General features: G+C 42.3%; 1 protein-coding gene across 1 annotated transcript in view; it reads left to right on the forward strand.

Annotated features, from left to right (window-relative positions):
* spata20 (spermatogenesis associated 20) overlaps positions 1–20,054 on the forward strand; it is a 45,540-nt gene that overhangs the window by 8,460 nt on the left and 17,026 nt on the right. The window contains exons 10-15 of the mRNA XM_061094593.1: positions 79–291; positions 604–796; positions 2,539–2,707; positions 9,158–9,366; positions 17,881–18,080; positions 19,633–19,713. Coding sequence (XP_060950576.1) covers positions 79–291; positions 604–796; positions 2,539–2,707; positions 9,158–9,366; positions 17,881–18,080; positions 19,633–19,713 — 1,065 coding nt within the window. The remainder of the gene's footprint in view (positions 1–78; positions 292–603; positions 797–2,538; positions 2,708–9,157; positions 9,367–17,880; positions 18,081–19,632; positions 19,714–20,054) is intronic.

Here is a 20,054-nt window from a genome sequence, read left to right on the forward strand (position 1 = left end):
TTTTTCTGCCACTTGCCATTAAATATCAGTTTTTGCCCTCCTTCCCCCTCCTTCATTCCTGTCTGCTTGCTTTATTAGTCCGGGGGCTTCTACAGTGCTGAGGATGCAGACTCTGTCCCATCCTCGGGGGGGACAAAAAAGCGCGAGGGGGCTTTCTGTGTCTGGACAGCCTCAGAGGTTCGGGAGCTGCTGCCAGACGTGGTGGAAGGCGCCAGTGAGCCTGTCACTCAGGCAGATATCTTCATGCACCACTATGGGGTCAAGGAGCAGGGCAACGTTGCTGCTGAACAGGTACTTTTCATTTTTATTTGATATATGAACTCTAACCCACATGTGGCCTCTGCAAACTCTGCCTGGATTAAAAAATGAAAAGGTGGATGGATGGATGGAAAGATATGTTATTGCATTATCAGATGAAAGAGAAAGAGGAGTCTTTACATGAAAGTGCATGAACATAAGACATAAACCTTGATCACTTTAATTCACACTGCATTTGAAGGAGTTAAAGTGGGTCGATTAAGGCATTAACATGGCAGCTGTGGCAGTCATTATGAGTTCATCTCTGTTGAACGCCCTCTCTTCTCCTCTGCTGTGCGTTGCCAGGACCCCCACGGGGAGCTGGAAGGTCAGAATGTGCTGATCGTGCGTTATTCCGTGGAGTTGACGTCTGCTCGCTTTGGCATCAGTGTCGAGAAGGTGAACGAGCTCCTGGCTGCTGCCAGAGCCAAGATGGCAGAAGTGAGGACCAGTCGGCCACGCCCACATCTGGACACCAAGATGTTAGCCTCCTGGACTGGTAAATGTCTCGACAGGTTTACACTCTGTTGGTACAGGGAGAAGATTTTCTTCTTCAGAATATTGTTGATGAAGTATTAGTTCCTTCTGGTATCGTATATACACTTTTGATGAATGAAAGAGACATAATGATGCCCTTTTTTAGACAGTGGAATAATAATATCACTTCCCACGTCTTTGTAATGATAAAGGGACATGAAGACGAGCTGAAACAAAGCTTCTACATTTACTGTCTCTTTGACATACACATGAAAAGCATGTAGACAACTGAGCTCATAAAATAAATTTAACAAAATGTCCCAACATCACAAATTAAATATATGAATGTAATAAAATAAAGATGATTTAAATGTATTTATATCTGGAACAAATAATCATATTTAACTTAATTTCTGCATGTGCAAGGTGAAGTATACTCAACAATGCCAATAACAGTACAGTACATATTTAGTGTAACTAAAAGAGCACAGTGTCTAACGTAGTGTTAACCTGCACTGCTGTCCCTAACCTCACATTTGTACTAACCTGGACTAGGAACCAGGTAACATCTTGTATTAACTTCCTTACTCCCACGACAAACACATCTGACCATAAAAGTAGTTTTAAGTTCTCAAATATTTTTCGGTTCGCTTGGATTTTTCTCTGTGTGAAAAGAAACAAACCCAAAGGGAACAAAGCTCCACATCCACAAACCCATCAACTGATTTAAACCTGATTCAGCAAACTACACAACTAGGTATGGAAATGCACTAAATCAGAACAAAGAGTTGTTGACTCCACCAAATGTGGCGGTTAAGAAAAACAACTAGAATGGCACTCCATGGAGTGCAGCCGTCTCCCAAGGCCCAATATTACTCTTGTAAAACCAGATTTGAATTCACTAGATCTGGATCAAATTATTCACTCTCATAAAAATCGTCACGTAAAAATGCCTGCTTGTTTCATCAAGATCCACAAATTATTCTCTGAGAAATCAACAAATGTTACAAAACACCCGGTCTCCCAATGTTAAAGTAAGCCGGGGGAAAAATCCTGGATTTCACCCTCTGATCTGGATCTGCACCAACATTTAATGGGTTCTTCCTTGGCTCCTGCCCCACCCCCTCCACAACAATTCATGGAGATCTGCTGAAGAGTGTTTGTGAAATCCTGCATGGAAACACACCAAAACATAACCTCTGAGGCAGAGTTGTCATAAACTCACTGATGGTCAAAATCGAAAGATTATTACACACATTTATCATAATGTGATGTCAATGTGGACAATCTCACATTGTCCAGCATATGGCTACATACAAGAAGAGAGAGCCCATTACACATATATAAACACACACACACACACACACTCACACCAACAAATCTTTCTCCCAGGCTTGATGTCTCAAGACACGCTGTGTTAGTGAGCTAATGAGGCTCTGCGATCCCGAGAACTTTCCAATTAGAAACAAGACTCCCCCTCTCCTCTCTAATGAAGAAACACCTCCATTAATCACCTGTCCTCGGCTGCAGCACTTGAAGCCCGGGCTGTGCACTCGCCCGGCTTTGATAAGCTACATGAAAGTGGAGAGCAGGGATGTAGAGTGGGAAGAGAGCAGGAAAGAGCAAGAACAAGGAAAGTTCAAAGAGTGAGTTGTGGCTTCACATTCATTGGAGAGAGGACATGTTGTCTTAAGCTTAGTAAGTCACTTCATACCTAATCGCTACAAACACCAATGGCCATCTCTACCTTTTCTTCCTCTTCAGGCCTGATGCTGTCGGCCTACGCTCGTGTCGGAGCTGTGCTGGGGGACAAGGCCCTGCTGGAGAGGGCCACACAGGCTGGCCACTTCCTCAAGGACCATCTGTGGGACGCTGAACGGCAGACCATCCTCCGAACCTGTTACCGCGGAGACGAGATGGAGGTGCGACAGATGTAAGAGCCTGTTTTCTGTATATACATGCATTATATACTGAGAAGATGAAAAGCAGTTAGAATAAAAGCTGTGATTACAACTGTCACTTGAAGATATTAACAGGTCCTAATAACTTCTGGTGACTTACGGATCTACTGTTAAAGCACTACAAGGTGCCACAGCACATGAGCGAACTAGTTAGACACCCAGATATTTTTCCTTGTTCGACTTATTAATCAGAAAAGGTAGCTGCTGTTTATTTGCCTGTGACAAAGCAGTAAAACGTTTCTGATTCAGAACCTTCTTTCACATTGCTCACAGGGAATGAACCATTGATCCCGTGCACTGTGTATCAATTCCTTTTTAAGGTGTTTGGTCCTAAGATACAGCCGGTTGTGGGATATAACAGTACATTTACTTTTTTACTGTACTTAAGTCGATTTTTCATGTATATATCTGTTCTTAACGTAAGTAGATTTATTTTCGGGTTCACATGTATCAGCCAATATAGCATATATTGTACTTTCTACTTTACTACATTTGACAGAGCAGTGTGTTCAATGTTCACATGGTTTTCTTATTTTCAAAAGTAATCAATAAGGAGACTGTAGGTCCACTGATCCAATCAGAGCGGGCAAGTACTAGACCCCGCCTCCTGCAGCAGCAGCAGCGTCACTGATGAAGAAATGGTTTCTGAAGAGACTCGGCCAAAATGATGCAGTAGAATGTTAGTAAGACTAGTGTAGTCATCAAGTATTTTTAGTTGAATACTTGCAGTATATTTAAAAGCACATGAATGTAGCTTTCTGATCAATTATGGAGACTCAAAATTTAGATTTAGATTAGTCTTGTTTGAACATGGCCAAGACAATATGTTAGCCCATCAGAAATGTAAGTGCTCTTACCAAATAGTTACATTTTTTAACCCAGCAAAAAGTATGTAGTATTACATACTCAGAATAACCAGCAGGCACGTGCACAGATAGACCCCTAGTGCTGCTCAAGCACCTGCCCTTTTGCCCTGGATGAGAAAAGTGCCCTTCTGCTGGAGCCCAATTTTTTCTTCATTCATCAATATTTAAGAATAAAAATTACTCTCTCTGTCATCAATTCCCCCCAATGTGTTTTGATATCTGACGGGGCATTTATCTGAGTTCTTGTGAGAATTTCGCCCCGACATTCTCCGCGGCGCTCACAAGCCCCCGCTGGCCCCTCCCTCCTCCTCTTCCTCCTCATGCAGCGCTGAGCGCCAAACGGCTGCAGCCACTTCTCCTCTGACCCGCAGCATCAGACAAACTCGTAATGACGCCGTGTGTGCAATCCCCCGGCGGTGTTTGGTGATAAATTAACCACAACATTAGCGCTGCTGAAAACATTACGTCGCAACTGGTCCGACTTTCCTTAAAAAATAAACCTACAAAAAACTCACGAAATCCGTGGTTTCAAAGCCTTTCCAGCTGTTTACTGACGTTTGTCATGTTTAATGAAGAGAGAGAGGGAGAGAGATACAGGCAGGCAGGCAGAGAATTTAAAGGCGGTTTTACTGTTCTACAAATTACACAAGTTCACTAATTTTTGTTTCATTCAAAATCGTAATTATTGAAATGAAAGGTAGGTCTTAAGAAAGCTTGAGCTACATGCATATTAGTGTAAAGCTGCTTATACTTCAACTCTGTCAGAAAACAGTAAACAAAAATGTGTGTGTACTGTGTTGTCAGCTTTATAGAGATTATGTAAGTCCCTCTTGATTATTATGCACAACATTGATTTCATGATCTCATTTACAAAATTTGCTGCATAATGCCAAGAAAAGAGAGACTCCAAAAGCAGAAGGACAGGGAACTGCAGCAAGCAGCTCAGGGTAGCAGCTCTCTTTTATATTGGATCAGGACATCAACTAGTAAAACAAATGAGGGAGAATCAGTAAGTTTTTATTCATTTATTATTATTATTTTTAATTTCATAAATAATTTTGACAATGGGTCCCCTTTTTTGGGTTTGAGCACCTGCCCCCCAAAATGTCTGTGCACGTGCCTGATAACCAGGTTACCTTAAGTCCAATATTAGGGCCCACCTGCTATCGTCTGACGAGTTGGCCTCTGGGGCAGATATTGTTGGGGCCTCCAGTGTAGATGGTGGATAAGCGAGCCAAGACAACAGATAGCAATGTGTTTCACCTCTGTTGCTCCCCTATTAACCCGCGGGCATCCAAAGCCTGCTCAACAGTGATTGGTCAAACTAGGAATGGAATCCAGACCACCTCTGGCCCCAAAACCTTGTCGCTGAAAATGTACTGTCTGCTGTTGATTGTCCAAGTGTCCTTGTTCTGTTGAACAGCCCTGTGTCCTAGTTACAGTGAGTGAGGGAGTGTGAAATGCCATTGAATCAGCAGAAGAATATGCCAGGAGTCCCACAAAAAACATGATTAAATGCACTCATTTAAATGTTTGCCTGATACAGAAACACACTCGTACCTATACACTGTCCTGGTTCCACAGTCTTTGTCTCATTCATAATTGTCCAAAATTCATGAGGGTATCAGCACCGAGAATGCTTACCAAGGCTCTTTTCCCGAGCCTGGTTTAGCTCCATACATTGGTAAATCACCCTGTCATGACTAACCCATATGGGCCGTGAACTAGTTTACCGGGAGAAATGGTCGGTGCTGAGACTAACTGGGTTAATTGGCTGTGGAAATGTTGAGGAGCTGATGCCATAGGTTTGTCTGTGGCCCTCACCTGGCCCTGTGTGGTTAAGAGTCTTACCGGTGTCTCCAGGCAGCAGAGGGGAGACCTGGGAGCACTGAGGCTGTTGACTCATCCCTACTAGGTTTGGTCACATGCAGTCAATGAGTATTGATTGTTTAATCGTGCTAGATACTGCAACCACCCATGTCTTATACATTTTAAACAAAAGAGCAGAATGTTTTTCCAAAACGGTTGCCTTCATTCATAATCAATCAATTGGCGTCAGTGATGATGGTGAAGATAACTCCCATTTTCCCGATGTGCTTCATGATGTCATCAAACGACAGAACATGTCTAATACTAAGACTAATGGCAGTAATTGCCAGCAAATATGATTTATTCAACTAAACAATTGAGCCCCTTGTATTCTAATGGTTTATCAAGCTTACTTTTTTTATTACACCTCCCTGCCTCACACTGAAAATTTTAACACAACAAAAAAGAAGTCAGTCATACACTGCCCTGAGTGTGTCCTTTGGTCTTCAGCGGTGAAAAGAGATTCAGTGATCAGAAAGAATAAGATGAAGTATGAGGCGTCACCATATTGCCTGGTGCACAAAGAGCCATCAGTTGAGAAACAAGGGAATGTGTGACAAACACCAAGGGTCTGCAGATTGTTATAGAAAAACAAACAGCAGCTACAATGATTAATGGGGGAATCTATATGGGAATCTTTACTCTTTCTCTCTTATGGGAAAACACCATGAACAGCACATTCTGTAGCAAAGGCAGGCATATTAAATGATTCTCTTACATAAAGGTCACTGCAGTTTTAGAAATGATGGTATTCAAAGTGGTTTTGTAACCCATATAATGCAAATAGGTCTCTCCCTCTGTGGCTTATTAGAGGGGAAGAGTGAAGTAGCTGGTGCATGAGAACCATTATGAAGCTATTATTGTAATAATGCTGTTATACGGTAGACTGACAAGGCGTTTTATCTTTCCTCTCATGGAAGTGACTCATTTAACAGGCGCTATTATAAAGGTGTGATCGCAAAAAGACTGTGGGGAATTTTCAAAATACTTTTTTTAAAATTTTTTTGTTTGTGTGTCAGTGAGGCCCTCTTGAGGTCTTGTGTCAGGTTGACGTTCATATGGCTGGAGTCACCTCAGCCTGATAACGTGTCATTCTGTGAAAGAAGGGTTATCCTCAGGAGGGGGAAACAAGCTGTGATTGAGTGATGAGGTCTAGGCCAGGAGTCTGTTAGTGGGAAAAGGGTCATGAGAAGAAAGTGTTACTGATTTAAAAATCATAATGCAGAGTGAACCTGATGAGACCTAAAGTTTAATGCCTAAGTTGCTAATTTTGTCGTTAGATCGTGCAATAAATGTGAAGCATCACCGGAAAATGTATATTTAATTTTAAAAACAAAACAAAAGCTTTATATATTAAAAGTATAAAACAAAGATCAACTCTCTGTTTTTAAGCTTTAAATATTAGTAAATATCGCTGAACAGATTTCCACGAAGCTTGTTTGGATGGATAGAATGTGACAATACATTTTAAGGCAGATCTAGACTAAAAGGCTGTATACAGGAATATTTTTTTGTATACAGGAACATCATTGTATTCAGTTAACATGTGTTTGACAGATGATAGATGGATAGACAGACAGACAGACACACAGACAGACATATAGCAAGCATTAATACAGTAACAGGTACAGTCTTGTTTCGTTGATGCGTAATCATGTTTCGCTCCTTCACTTTAATCCTGCCCTCAAGTAGTGAGCCTCCCACCCGCAGTCTTCGTGCTGCCTGGTCAGAATATAGATTCAAATGTGTGGGAACTCTTAGCACTGATCATAGTTTTCCTCTTTAAGGAGATGATTACTGGCATTTCAGAAACACTTAACTTTTACTTTCAAATAAGCAGTTTGCTTCCCTGTCGAGCCTGATTGTAGTTGCTGTGATGTCAAATGTCAACAATTACTTTGGTGAGTACAGGGGTATTATAGGAATGATACAAGGCTGGGGTGGACAACTCTGTGGTGGACTGCGATAAAATTTTAGTACAGACATTTATGTTCCCTGCAGGATGAGTTGTGATAATGTTGGTGTTCCTCTAGCATCGTTTAGTACGGCCTCTATACATTGTGCGCGAGACAGGCCCCAGAGGTTTCCCATCAAAAAGCTTAGGGAAATGGCTGCTCTCTATCAGAGGAGGGAAAGTTAACCAAACCAACCAGTTCCTCCTCTTCCTTTACTTTGCTTTCTTAGAAGTCTTGCCTCAGTTTGTCCTTGGCTGGGTGTTTTCACCTCTACAGCCACTTGAGGGGGCAGTTATCAGCACATTACGGGCTTACCGACCAGAATGAGGGCTATAAGGTGACACACACACTCTGAAAATTGCTTTGACAATTGTCACAAAGGGACAATTCTTGCTCTATCAGAGGGGATAGGTTCAAGTTGGATCTTTTGTTGTTACAAAGGAAAATACTTCAACAATGAGGCCTAACATTTTCAGGCTTGAGATTTCAAGGGGTGAGCGTCCGTGAGGTATTATTCTAACCCTGACCTGTGTGTGTAGACAAGGACAAAAATGGAAACCTGAAAGTAGTTCTGATTTTAAAAAACAAGTTGAGTGCAAGGCCTCTAGCACGTTTGGAACTGTTGGTTCTCGAGAGCAGCGCGCCTCATTGTTATCTCTCAGTTCAGTGTTTTCTTTGATGATAGCTGGACGCTGGTTACTCATAGCTCATAGTTAGGACAAGAAAGGTGTTGGAATTTGTAGCACAAACGTCCTGTCTTGTGTAACAGTGCAGGCCATCCCCTTCCTACTTCTGAGTCTGCTAACACTCTGTCTGGGTCAGATAGGCCCAGATATTACTCTTGATGTCCCAATGACCTCCTCATGCATTTCATCTCCTCAATTCTTCTTCGTACTTTTTTCAGCCTCTTGACCACCAGCCTGGCCTGACACAACCCTATATCTGGGGTCTGCAGCTTTGTTGGAGGAGAGAACATCCCAGCAGAGAAACTTGTTTCAAAGTTGAGAGTTGTGCTGAGTTTATTGGTTATGCTGTTTAATGTCAGGACATTGGGAAGGGCACCTGTCAGTTCTGCACACAATAAATCCACTGAAACACCAGGGAATGAGACACATTGGTATAGACAGGAAACTCCAGGTGTCGAGAGGACTTCAAAGGGAAGTTCAAATGAAAATGTGATATTTGGTAAAAGTCTTAAGAAAAAGAGGGTTAAAAAGTTAGAAGAAACCGTTCTGTGGTGAGACAGTTGAAGGAAGAGGTGAAACACTGATGGCGGAGGGAGGTGGGGCAGCGTAACTGCAGTCAGATTTGACTAATTACGGTCCTGCGTCACTTGAAACTTCAAAGAGCGTGTTTGTGTAAGTGTTTGTGCAGAAGGGTAACTTCACACAGAGAAAAATGCTTCAGGGAGAGATTACACACTCAGTGTTCTATGTATATCACACTGTAGCTCTGTATTGTCCCAAATAATTCCTTCAGGCTTTTTCTAGTCTCACTTTAATGTCTATTCTTCTGGGTGTCTATACTGGGGTGATGGAAAAACAACATAGCTTGATCTTCTTCAAACCCAGTATACAAGCCTTTGGTATACAAAAGATGAGAGGCTTTATCAGTTCACCAACAGTCACCAATCTCACCATACCTCACATTCATAATTTCATTGATCATTTATGAAAAGTGTTCCTAATCATGCTTTTTTTCCCTATTTCTCTGAATTTGTTCTATTCTTTAGTTCTCCACCCATCTCCGGCTTCCTTGATGATTATGCTTTCATCATTTGTGGCTTGTTGGACCTGTACGAGGCCACGCTGCAGACGGAGTGGCTGCAGTGGGCCGAGGAGCTGCAGCTCCGGCAGGACACGCTGTTCTGGGATGAGGTGGGAGGAGGCTTCTTCTGCAGCGATCCCAGCGACAGCACCGTGCTGCTGCAACTCAAAGAAGGTGAGCGATACAAAATCTCATCAGTCACCCCATATCAGCAGGCTCCATCTTACATCTTTATTATCCCTTGACACTAATGAGATTAATTACCAAGGTAATGAAATTTTGCCTGAGATGAGACTGCACATATTTGTCACTTCCAAGCCTTCAACACAACAACACCACATTACCATTGCCAGTCATGTGAGGAGGCACAATACATGCCACTATCTGGGCTGCAGGGGTGAGAGAGACATTCAAATCCAATGGGGATCGTTTTTCTTACCTCATGCAATTTCGAAATGATCCAGAAATTTTAAAGATTGATTTATTTTGCAGAATGTTACATCATTTTATTCATTTTACATTATTGTTTGTATTGGAATCAGTTTTCATGGCAAGCGTTCCAACAGTTGTTGGGATCTTTGGCCCAAAGTCAAATGTCATTCATCGTCGCTCTTTGTTTTTTCATATTAATTATCTGGGAACAATAAATGTCTGCACAAATGTTTTGACATTTGATTCATCGAGTAGGTGTTGAGATAGGAAAGTAAGAACTTTAACCTGTTGGTGGCACTAGAGAAAAAGTCAAAGGATCACTGAGTCAGTATGTTCCATCCTTTAGACAACAGGAATTTCTGTACAAGGTTTTGTTTCGATCCATGCAGTAATTGGTGAGATACTTGAGTCTGGGACAAAACCGAGTAGAAAATAAGTGAAGTATTGATGCTACCGCTGCTGGTGGAGAGATGCAAGGGAGTATTGATGGACAGGTGAAGGATTAACGGCACTTCTGCAGCCGCGTACCCCTGTGGCTAAGCCGGGGTTCGAAGATGGATGGATTGCTCAGACAGATGAATAAATTCTACCACTACCCTGCAGACAGTCGCGTAATATCAGCACATTGCTTTGATTCGACCCCATTGATTTAAAGGAACAGAAGAAGCGTGAATGAATGGCTTTAATTTATTCGAACAACCTGTTTCTAACAGATGGGTGTAATCCTTCATTCATTCACTCGTTCATCCCTAGTGTCTCGCCTGCCTATATCCTACACCTCATTGATCAATCCAGAGCTTAACAAGATGGAAGCACCTGCCGTAATATCGCTGCCAGTTTCATTCCATCGCTACAGTTCAGCCACAGGAGAATAGGCAGGCAAGGATAGATGGATGGATGGCTAGGTGAGTGGCTAGAGGATAACAGCAGAGGTATATTGACCTCCCCTTCCTCCAGTAGCATGCCGCCTTCACTCACTTTCTCACAGTTGAACTCCTCCAGCATGAAAGCACTCAACGACTGATGCTCTGAATCTTCGACTACTTTGATCACAGGACCTGTCAAATCTGTCTCCATTCCGTGTCTCGGCCCATCTGCGTCTGACGGATTGAAACGGCACACACAATGTACAGCGGGAATCTGAAATCCTGGATCTACCTCTAGATCTTTTCATCTCTTTTACGTAGGGCTGCTCAATTAATCGAAATATAATCGTGATAACGATTATTGGGTCAAGCGATCTCCAAACTACTATAATCGAGTTGAAACGATTATTCTGCATTTTTTTCTAAAGAGACGCGCATTCGCAATTCAGTACCTCCCCTAAAGCATTCAACGCGGCCCCGCTGACTGGCCCTCACTCTCAAGCAGCTGTGAAGTCAATCAATCAATCAATCAAGTTTTATTTGTATAGCCCACATTCACAAATAACAATTCGTCTCATAGGGCTTTAACATTGTGTGACATCCTCTGTCCTTAACCCTCAGCAAGAGTAAGGAAAAACTACTAAAAACCTTTTTCACAGGTAAAAATATGTAGAAACCTCAGAGAGAGCCACATGTGAGGGATCCCTCTCTCAGGACGGACAGAAGTTCAATAGATGTCAGGTGTAAGAAAACATCATCAGGATTTTTAGCAGCATCGATGAGGGTAAACATTTTTCAATACTATGTGTCAGGCAGTCCCGCTGCAATCACAGTCTCTGGCCAGCAGCCAGCAAGACCGCGATCCAGCATCAGGATGGGATCCACTATAATCTACAGTCATTGTCCACCGCCGCCAGTTAGAATCCATTATCAGCTGCCGCCTCGGTCGTGGTCCCTCATCATCCGATGCCAACGCGACAAAGGATCCTCCATTACAACGACGATCAGCTGGCACGATACAGAATCCACCGAACTGGATCCACCATTGCGACCTCTGACGCGCGATCCACAATCATAATCCATGGTGCGGCCACAGCTGTGGCCCTGCATCCGCGGGCGCTAAGGCACAGAAACTCCAGGAAAGGGGTCAAGTTAGTAACATGGACTGATGAGATAAGAATTATCTTGATGTGATAAATATGGAGAAAAGGAAGGAGAAGCAGGAAAGAGAAGCTCCGTGTGTCTTGTGTCATAAATTCCCTGTGCGTCTTAGCATCATCAGGGGTTTTTGCCATTTAATCAATTTTGGAACATCGCACTAATTAGCTCTAACTATAAGCTTTATCAAAAAGGAAGGTTTTGAGTCTACTTTTAAACGAACAGAGCGTGTCTGCTTCCCTAACTGAAAGTGAGAGATTATTCCACAGGAGTGGGGCTTGATGGCTAAAAGCTCTGGCTCCTACTCTACTTTTAGAGACTTTAGGGACGACAAGTAAACCTGAGTTCTGGGATCGGAGTGCTCTAGTAGGTTGATATGGTATTAACATCTCTTTAAGGTAAAGAGGTGCCATATCATTAAGGGCCTTGAAGGTGAGGAGGAGAATTTTAAATTCTATTCTTGATTTTACAGGAAGCCAGTGTAGCGATGCTAATACTGGAGAAATGTGCTCTCTTTTCTTAGTTCTCGTCAGGACACGTGCTGCGGCATTTTGGACCAGCTGCAGAGTCTTTAACGACTTGCTGCTGGAGCCTGATAATAGTGAATTACAGTAGTCCAGTCTCGATGTAACAAAGGCGTGGACTAGTTTTTCTGCATCTTTTTGCGAAAGGACATGTCTGATTTTTGAGATATTACGCAAGTGGAAAAACGCGGTCCTAGAAATTACTTTTAAGTGACTATTAAAGGACAAATCAGGATCGAAGATCACTCCCAAGTTCCTGACTGTGTCATTGGAAGCAAGGGCAATGTCATCTAGCGCAGCTATATCATTAGATAATGTATCTCTAAGGTGTTTAGGGCCGAGTATTATAACCTCTGTTTTATCTGAGTTTAATAAGAGAAAATTGCGGGTCATCCAGGTTTTTATGTCCTTGAGACATGCTCGAAGTTTAGTTAATTGATTACTTTGATCAGGTTTTATTGACAAATATAACTGGGTGTCATCCGCATAGCAGTGGAAATTTACCGAGTGTGTCCTGATAATGTTTCCTAGTGGAAGCATATATAATGAGAATAAAATTGGGCCGAGCACAGACCCCTGTGGGACACCATGGTTAACTTTGGTGCGCACCGATGACTCATCATTGATTTGAACGAATTGGGAGCGATCAGCAAAATAAGATTTAAACCAGTTTAAGGCTTACTTTAATGTTAATTAACTGTTTTAGTCTCTCTAATAAAATTTTGTCAATTGTGTCGAATGCTGCACTGAGATCTAACAGAACGGGGACAGACACATGTCCCTGATCTGAAGCTATTAGAAGGTCATTAGTGACTTTTGCCAGGGCTGTCTCTGTGCTGTGATTGGTTCTAAACCCCGACTGAAAGTCTTCATATATATTATTTTCCTGGAGAAACTCACACAGCTGATTGGCTACAACTTTTTCTAAGATTTTAGAGAGGAAGGGGAGATTGGATATTGGCCTGTAATTTGCTAAAACCTCTGGGTCTAGGGTGGGTTTTTTGAGTAGGGGTTTGATTACAGCTATTTTAAAAGACCTGATGATAATGACAGAAGTGAAGGAGGTGAGTTGTGTGTGTGGGGACAGGAGGTATTTAAAAAACAGCGCGAGTGGAAAATGGCAGAGGGAGAGCAGCCCCGTCTGATCAACAAAAAGTGTAGAAAAAGTTATGTTGTATGGGAACACGTCGGATTCTTCAAATCCGACGAGCAGCAGCACCACACAGTGTAGCGGCCGTGCAGTGTCCACTCTACAGTGCGCAGCCGCCCGGCTGTTCACACCGGACCCGCGGGGGTCAGCTCGTGATTCTCCGCCTGTTGTTGTATGGAACCCGTTCAATGTCGGGGTTCTGGGGTAAATGATGATGGTCCTCATAGCCCCCCCCACCCCTCTCTTTCTCTCTCTCTCTCTCTGTGCTTGTAGTGGGGGGGCAGATGGGGACATTTAATATTGAGAGGAAATTTCAAAGTTCTCAGTTACAAAGTGTTTTTATGGAGAGTGTTAATGTTGCCATCATTAAGGGTTTGAATAACCGGGCACCGATATCCTGCATGGTTTCACGGAGGAATGAGACACGCAGCCGTAATCGGTGTTTACCGGAACCGGAAGTGACTGGTACTTCCGGTTAGTCATTAAAAAAATAAGGGCACATATTAATAATCGTTTGAATAATCGTGATTTCGTTTTTGTCCAAAATAATCGTGATTATGATTTTTTCCATAATCGAGCAGCCCTACTTTAACGCCATAACTTCATTCACTTATTTAATTTACTGCATTTTCCTTCTTTTGTGGGTATGTTTGTGTTTTGCGTTGCCCTCAAACTGTCTTTTGCTGCAAGATGCACCCTCTTGCAAACATGAAAATATGAAAAAAAAATCCCACAACTAAATTATGTAGTAGTATTATATAACCATTTGACAGTTCATAAACCTCCCTGCTGCAGCTTTTCCCCACAAGAATGAAATGCTCTTTGTTGTGCAGTAATATCAGTGGACCTTATTTTCCAATATCTTCATTGTTCTTAAGAAGTATCATTAGTAGCATTTTTTTAAATTGCAGATTTGTTTGCACCTTTGATATTACATTGATGAATGCCATGACATGTCTTTTTAACTTACTACTAAGCAGAGAGGTAAACATGCCCATAACCAACCAATGCCCATAGAACACAATATTATCACAGTAGTGCGTGTTTTCAATAGTATTCGGGTTCTGGTCAGTGACGTCGGATTTTTTTCACACTTCTTGTGTCTGTGATCCGGGAAAAAAAGCAATAACCATTTGTGTCAGGGACAGAGTAACACAAACTCAGCTTACTTTAAATGCTAGGCCAGGGTCAGGTTCTGGTTAAGTTTTTTCTTTAGTGTCTTCTTGTATGGCACCATTTCTTCATCCTAAAACATCTGTCTTTTTTCCAGGTTTGCATCTGTCAAATATAAGATATGTCATCTACATGCCCACTCTTGCATTCTCCATATATTTCCCTGCTGTTTTCTCACTTGACCTATGGACATTTTGTAAATTTTTGGACTAGGGTGCTGGCAGAAAACACTCCGAAGAATGTGTGCAGCAACTGACTTGGACATTTGACGTTTCACACACAGCCCCTCCAGAAAGTTTATCTGAATAGCAGGAGTTCAGTGTGTTTTCTAAAAGATTCAATAGCATATCATCAGTCAAAGTTATGATGATTTACAGGTGGTCAACTTTCTTTGTATTATCTTTTGTTTGTGGCTAAATTTTTTTTTTTGTACCATAGCACTGACAGGATATAAATATAAATGGGTCTGACCTTGACGTGCACCTCAGCCCTTCTTCGGCTGCCAGTTCACTCTTTACACTGCCGGCTGCTGGCAGCTCTGCAGCTGACACCTTGTAGACATGCAGACATTTAACTTTGATCTGTCAGTCCAAAGTTTCCAACCTGGATCCAGTTTTCTGTTTCTTGTAGTTTTTTTTTACTCTTGTGCTTCTCTCTCTGACGGTCTCGACACACAAGCTGTATAAATGGATTGTTGTCTTTTATGTAGTTTTTTTTATTATGTTCCTGTCATCTTTACTCAGTATTGATGTCTTTCTAATGATACAAAATGTAAAACCACTTTTCTAATCCTACTGCATTAATAACTGAGTCTTTGCTAGTTTCTCAACTTTTTTTTCTAGTATTTTATTGTCTGTTTGAAAATTCATCCTCTAGTTAATGGACTATATCTCTTAGTCTTATCGACTACTCAAAGAGCTTTTTTACTAAACAAGCCATACTCACTCATTCAAACACACATTCATACAATGCGACTACAAGCTGAGCCTCCTCTATTGCACATTGCAGGCACAGATATCATTGGCTTTTTTTGGGTTCAGGAAACTTTGGCATGTGGACTGGAGGAGCCAGGGAACGAACCAGCGACCCTCACCCCCTTTCGAGACTAAATCCCAGTTGGGTTTGGTTCTGAATGCTCCTAACCATTTTAGGGTGTGCAACAGATTTTTCAGTTTCTCATGTGTGAATGTTTAACATCCGCATTAAGATGAAACCATCCAAATTGAGAATTTAAAAATGTTTCAGGTGCCAAAACTGTAACAACACTTGAACAAGATGGCGCAGCTGGGAGATTGAAACAGTGAAAAAGCTAGTATTAGTTATTCTTGTTAGGAACTGTTGACAGATCAGAGATGATGGGTGTGTGTGTGTGGGGAACGTCTGTCTCGCCATCACACCTGCATGTCCGTGTGTTTATCAGAGCTGACGTGTGAGAGGTTTCTCATCTGAGAGTCTTGACTGTGCCATTATTGTGGTGCTGCTGGTTGGGTTGGAGCCCATTAGAGACGCTGCAGTGTGGGTCTCTGTCTCAGCAGCGTAGCCTGTCACTGCAAGACGAATTACCCCACCAGGCTGTCACTCTCCGTCTTACAGCCCTGCCTTACTCCGGCCTACGTGTTTGTATTTGATAAGAAAGGTGAAAGTGATATACAGTATAGGCCTTTAATATAAAATAGAATCAGCAAAGTTTCTTCAAATTGTCCATGTTCTGTTCAGCTGTCTTCTCATTTGAAAGACGTCAAAATGTACAAGTCCACTCTCAAAAACTAATTGAAGTGTAGTTGGTGTTTAAAGTGATACTGCACTTAAATTTTGACCTGAAAATAAAATGATATGACACTTCTTTGATATCACCTTTATTAAAAAAATATGCATTAATGGGTTTAACATGGCTCATAACGCCACCTAGTGTTTCAAAGGGTCATGGACCGTACAGGGCCAATGCTTTCGAAGAGTCAATCATTTGGGACGTCTCCACGTGATGACATTTATTTATGTAAAGTTTTACACCCTTAGATAAAATATGGATGACCACTTGCCCCCAGCGTCCGCTCGTGAGACGGAATCTGCAAAGCCCCGCTCATTTTCCGATCTATGCCGAAACCAAACTCATAAACCACCTCATTGCCTCCAGTCAGAGATTTCCCTCATCCTACCCTACCCCTCCATGTCCTCAGACATGGCTACTTAAGCCTGGTTTTCTCACACACACAATTTAAGGAGAGAAATGTCATATGAAGTAAAGGCTTCTCGCCTCTGGAGTTTCCTGGCGGCCAAGACCACGGCCGCCTGTGTCAACAATCCGAGTATCTCAGGACCACCATGCTACTCTGACACGGTTGCTTCAGTTTGTGTGCTGCTAAATAAGAACTATATTGGATGGATTAGGCGGATAGGGAGAGGCACTTCAGTCAAGTGTCAGAGTGGAACAGTATAAAGTCTAACAGCGCTATAACTTAAATGGGTCTTTTTGTTATGTAAATTATTTCATGGGGCTTGAGGAGAATTGAAACAGAGCAGAATAAAATCAAAAAATTGACTGCAGTTAAGTCATGCATTGGTGTGCATCTGTTTGTGATTATGAAGTCATGGTTGTCATAAGAGATATTGTATATTCAGTGTACACTATAATAGAGTGCTGTGTGTGTGTGTGTGTGTGCGACTCAGGAGAAGAGATCCTTTGTTGTTTTTATGCATCCACGCCGCCGACATCCAGTGGCCCAGAGGCATTATGTTGGTCCGTCCGTCCTATTCTCGTGAAGTAAGCAATATCTTAACAATGCCTATGGGGAATTTCTTCAAATTTGGTACATTGACTTGAGCTCAAGGATGATCTGCTTCCATGTACTCGCCTTGTGAAGGTGACGTCTCTTGAAACGCCGTCAAGGAAGATTTTGGTGCCTGGAGGGCAAAGGTCAACGTCACAGTGACCTCATATCAATCTGGGCGAACAAGTTTGTAGAAATATGTACACAGAAACTGCACTGGTCAGCAAAGGCATAAAACCGCAGTGCAGTAATTGTAGTTCATTTTTAATCAAAAAGTCTGACCTCAAAGCACCTTGTGTTTCTCTCTCTCTTACACACAAACACACACACACACACACATTCAAGTATACATACATTCAGATCTAACTTTTCGAGGTGATGTTAAGCAGCAGCCATGAAGCGAGGTCATAGGTCATGAGAAGATCACCTCCAGGCTCTCACTGGACACGGATAACAGAAAAGGACCAATGACTTAACAGGGCTAAGTCATGAGGTCATCCAATCACATCACCCCACACGTTGTTACTCGGTGATGTTTGTGTTCCAGGCAATAGGATAAGAGGGCAAACAGTGTGCGTCTCAACTTATTATTATGTTCTGTATCTTTTGTGTCTCAGATCAAGACGGAGCTGAGCCCAGTGCTAACTCAGTGTCTGCGTCCAATCTCCTGCGTCTGTCCCACTACACTGGAAGACAGGAGTGGCTTCAGAGGTCCCAACAACTGCTGACGGCTTTCTCTGACCGTCTGACCAGGGTTCCCATAGCCCTCCCTGAAATGGTCCGATCCCTTATGGCCCAGCACTACACCCTCAAACAGGTTATTCTCAGCTTCACACACAGGCGCACACAAATTGACATATGCTCTCCAAGTAAGTTCAGTCTCCAGAGGGATTTAATTTGTGTAAGAACACACAAAGTATTTGAAAACTATTTTAAGTGTTAGAACAGATGCTGTAGTCAGCAAGCTTATTTAATTTATATTCTTATATGGATATCTGTAGTTGTAGCAAAATGCAAATCAACTACAGTCCTAGTTTTTTCAGTTGTCTAAATGTGTTTGACTAGGACCGCTGAGCCACCATCATTGTAAATCCCTAAACCCCCTGTTAGCCTGAAGTGTGGGTGTGTTTCCTTGGCTCATTCTCATGTCCGCCCACTGGAAGCAAGTGTTTCTGCTTTTCCTGACAAATTGTGCGAGAACAATAGACGTTACGTTTACCAATTGAACCAAACAATACACAGCAGCTGAACAAAAGGCTGAGCAAGACGCTGGTGAAACAAAGAACATCGCCGTGTTGGCTGTGCTGACTCAGTTTCATTATGCATTGAAGTGACAATCAGTGAGTAAGTAAACTAGACTTTGCACTATTTTGTTATATTATGTGTATTTAAATTGTCCACTCCTATAAATGCAGAAATTGTTTAACCTATCATAACCTCTCCATTCACTTTCGGTTATTAATAATGCATCTTTTTTGCAGTTGCTGCATCACAATAAAATAAAAGATTCATAATTTGATCAAGAGAATAATTGGTTGACTAATAGACAAGGATAATTTATGTGTAATACTGCTAAGTAAAAGACTGACAAACAAATAAACATATCCTCCTTGGGTGAGGTAAACACAGCTTGTGGTGGAGGCTCAAAGCACCATGATAAAAATCCTGTTCTGATGAACCTCTGCTTTCAAAGGTGTCTCCTGAAGCAACTGGCTGATACGTTACTACAAATATAGTTGTAGGTCATTCGAGGACACTGGCCTTTATCTCAGCTCTCTGCATACAGTAACACTCAATCCCTGGACAAACAGACTTTCAAAATCTTTTCTTCCAGGTTTTATGAGATGGTATGCATTTAAAGGGCTATTTGAGCTAATGAGCCTCAGTTATATACTTAGGTTTAAAATATTAACACCCTCGGCCTGAAACCAATGAAGCCAGTGCAGTGGCACAGCACCGCAATTACCCTGAAGTATCATGGTCACCGTAAGAAAAGTTTTTGTTTGAAAGAATTGGCTACAGACAACGAAGGAAAAAGGGAATTGAATGAGGCAAGAGAAAGGGGGATAGTTATCCCCTCTGTCCGTCATATGTGACCTGCGGAGGATGAGTCGGGGCGGCGGGGCGGGGGTAATGAGCTCAGGGGCAAGGCAAGGTGAAGCAGTCCCAGAGAAAACACCTGCCCCCTTTGTTATCGCTACAAATACAGTACTGAACTCTATCACCTCCTCCCCCTCTCTCCTCCTTTTATTCGTCACCTCTCCCCTGTTATTTCACTCTATTCATACTCTTTCATCTCGTTAACTATCCCTCCTTTTCCCTGTTCCCTTCCCTCCGCGTTCTCACTCCTCCACTTTGACTTGTTTTAGATCGTGATCTGTGGCGAGAGGGATGCCCCGGACACCACAAGTCTCCTGGCAGCAGTCAACTCCCTCTTCCTACCACATAAGGTAATCATTTGGGATTGTGTATTTGCTTGATAGAGTAATGCATCATCTCGACAAACCTGTCATCAGAACGAGTGCGTCATCAGCCCCTAAAGCAAGTCACAGCACATAGACATGTATTGACTGACTCCGCCATCAGTACCTTTTATAGAGTCGGCAGATTCCCAGTAACCTTGGAAACATGGACACAGACTAACATGCACTCACAGACTAACCCTAACCCTAACCCAGCTATATCTTTTTAGGTATGAGTTAACCTTAAAACCCTTTTCTAACATCTAAATGCCTATTGGCTCTGTTGCAGTCATTTTTTGTGTGTTTGTGTGTGTTTGTGTGTGTATTCC

The sequence above is a fragment of the Limanda limanda genome, chromosome 21 (assembly GCF_963576545.1).
Source record: "Limanda limanda chromosome 21, fLimLim1.1, whole genome shotgun sequence".
Lineage (NCBI taxonomy): Eukaryota > Metazoa > Chordata > Actinopteri > Pleuronectiformes > Pleuronectidae > Limanda > Limanda limanda.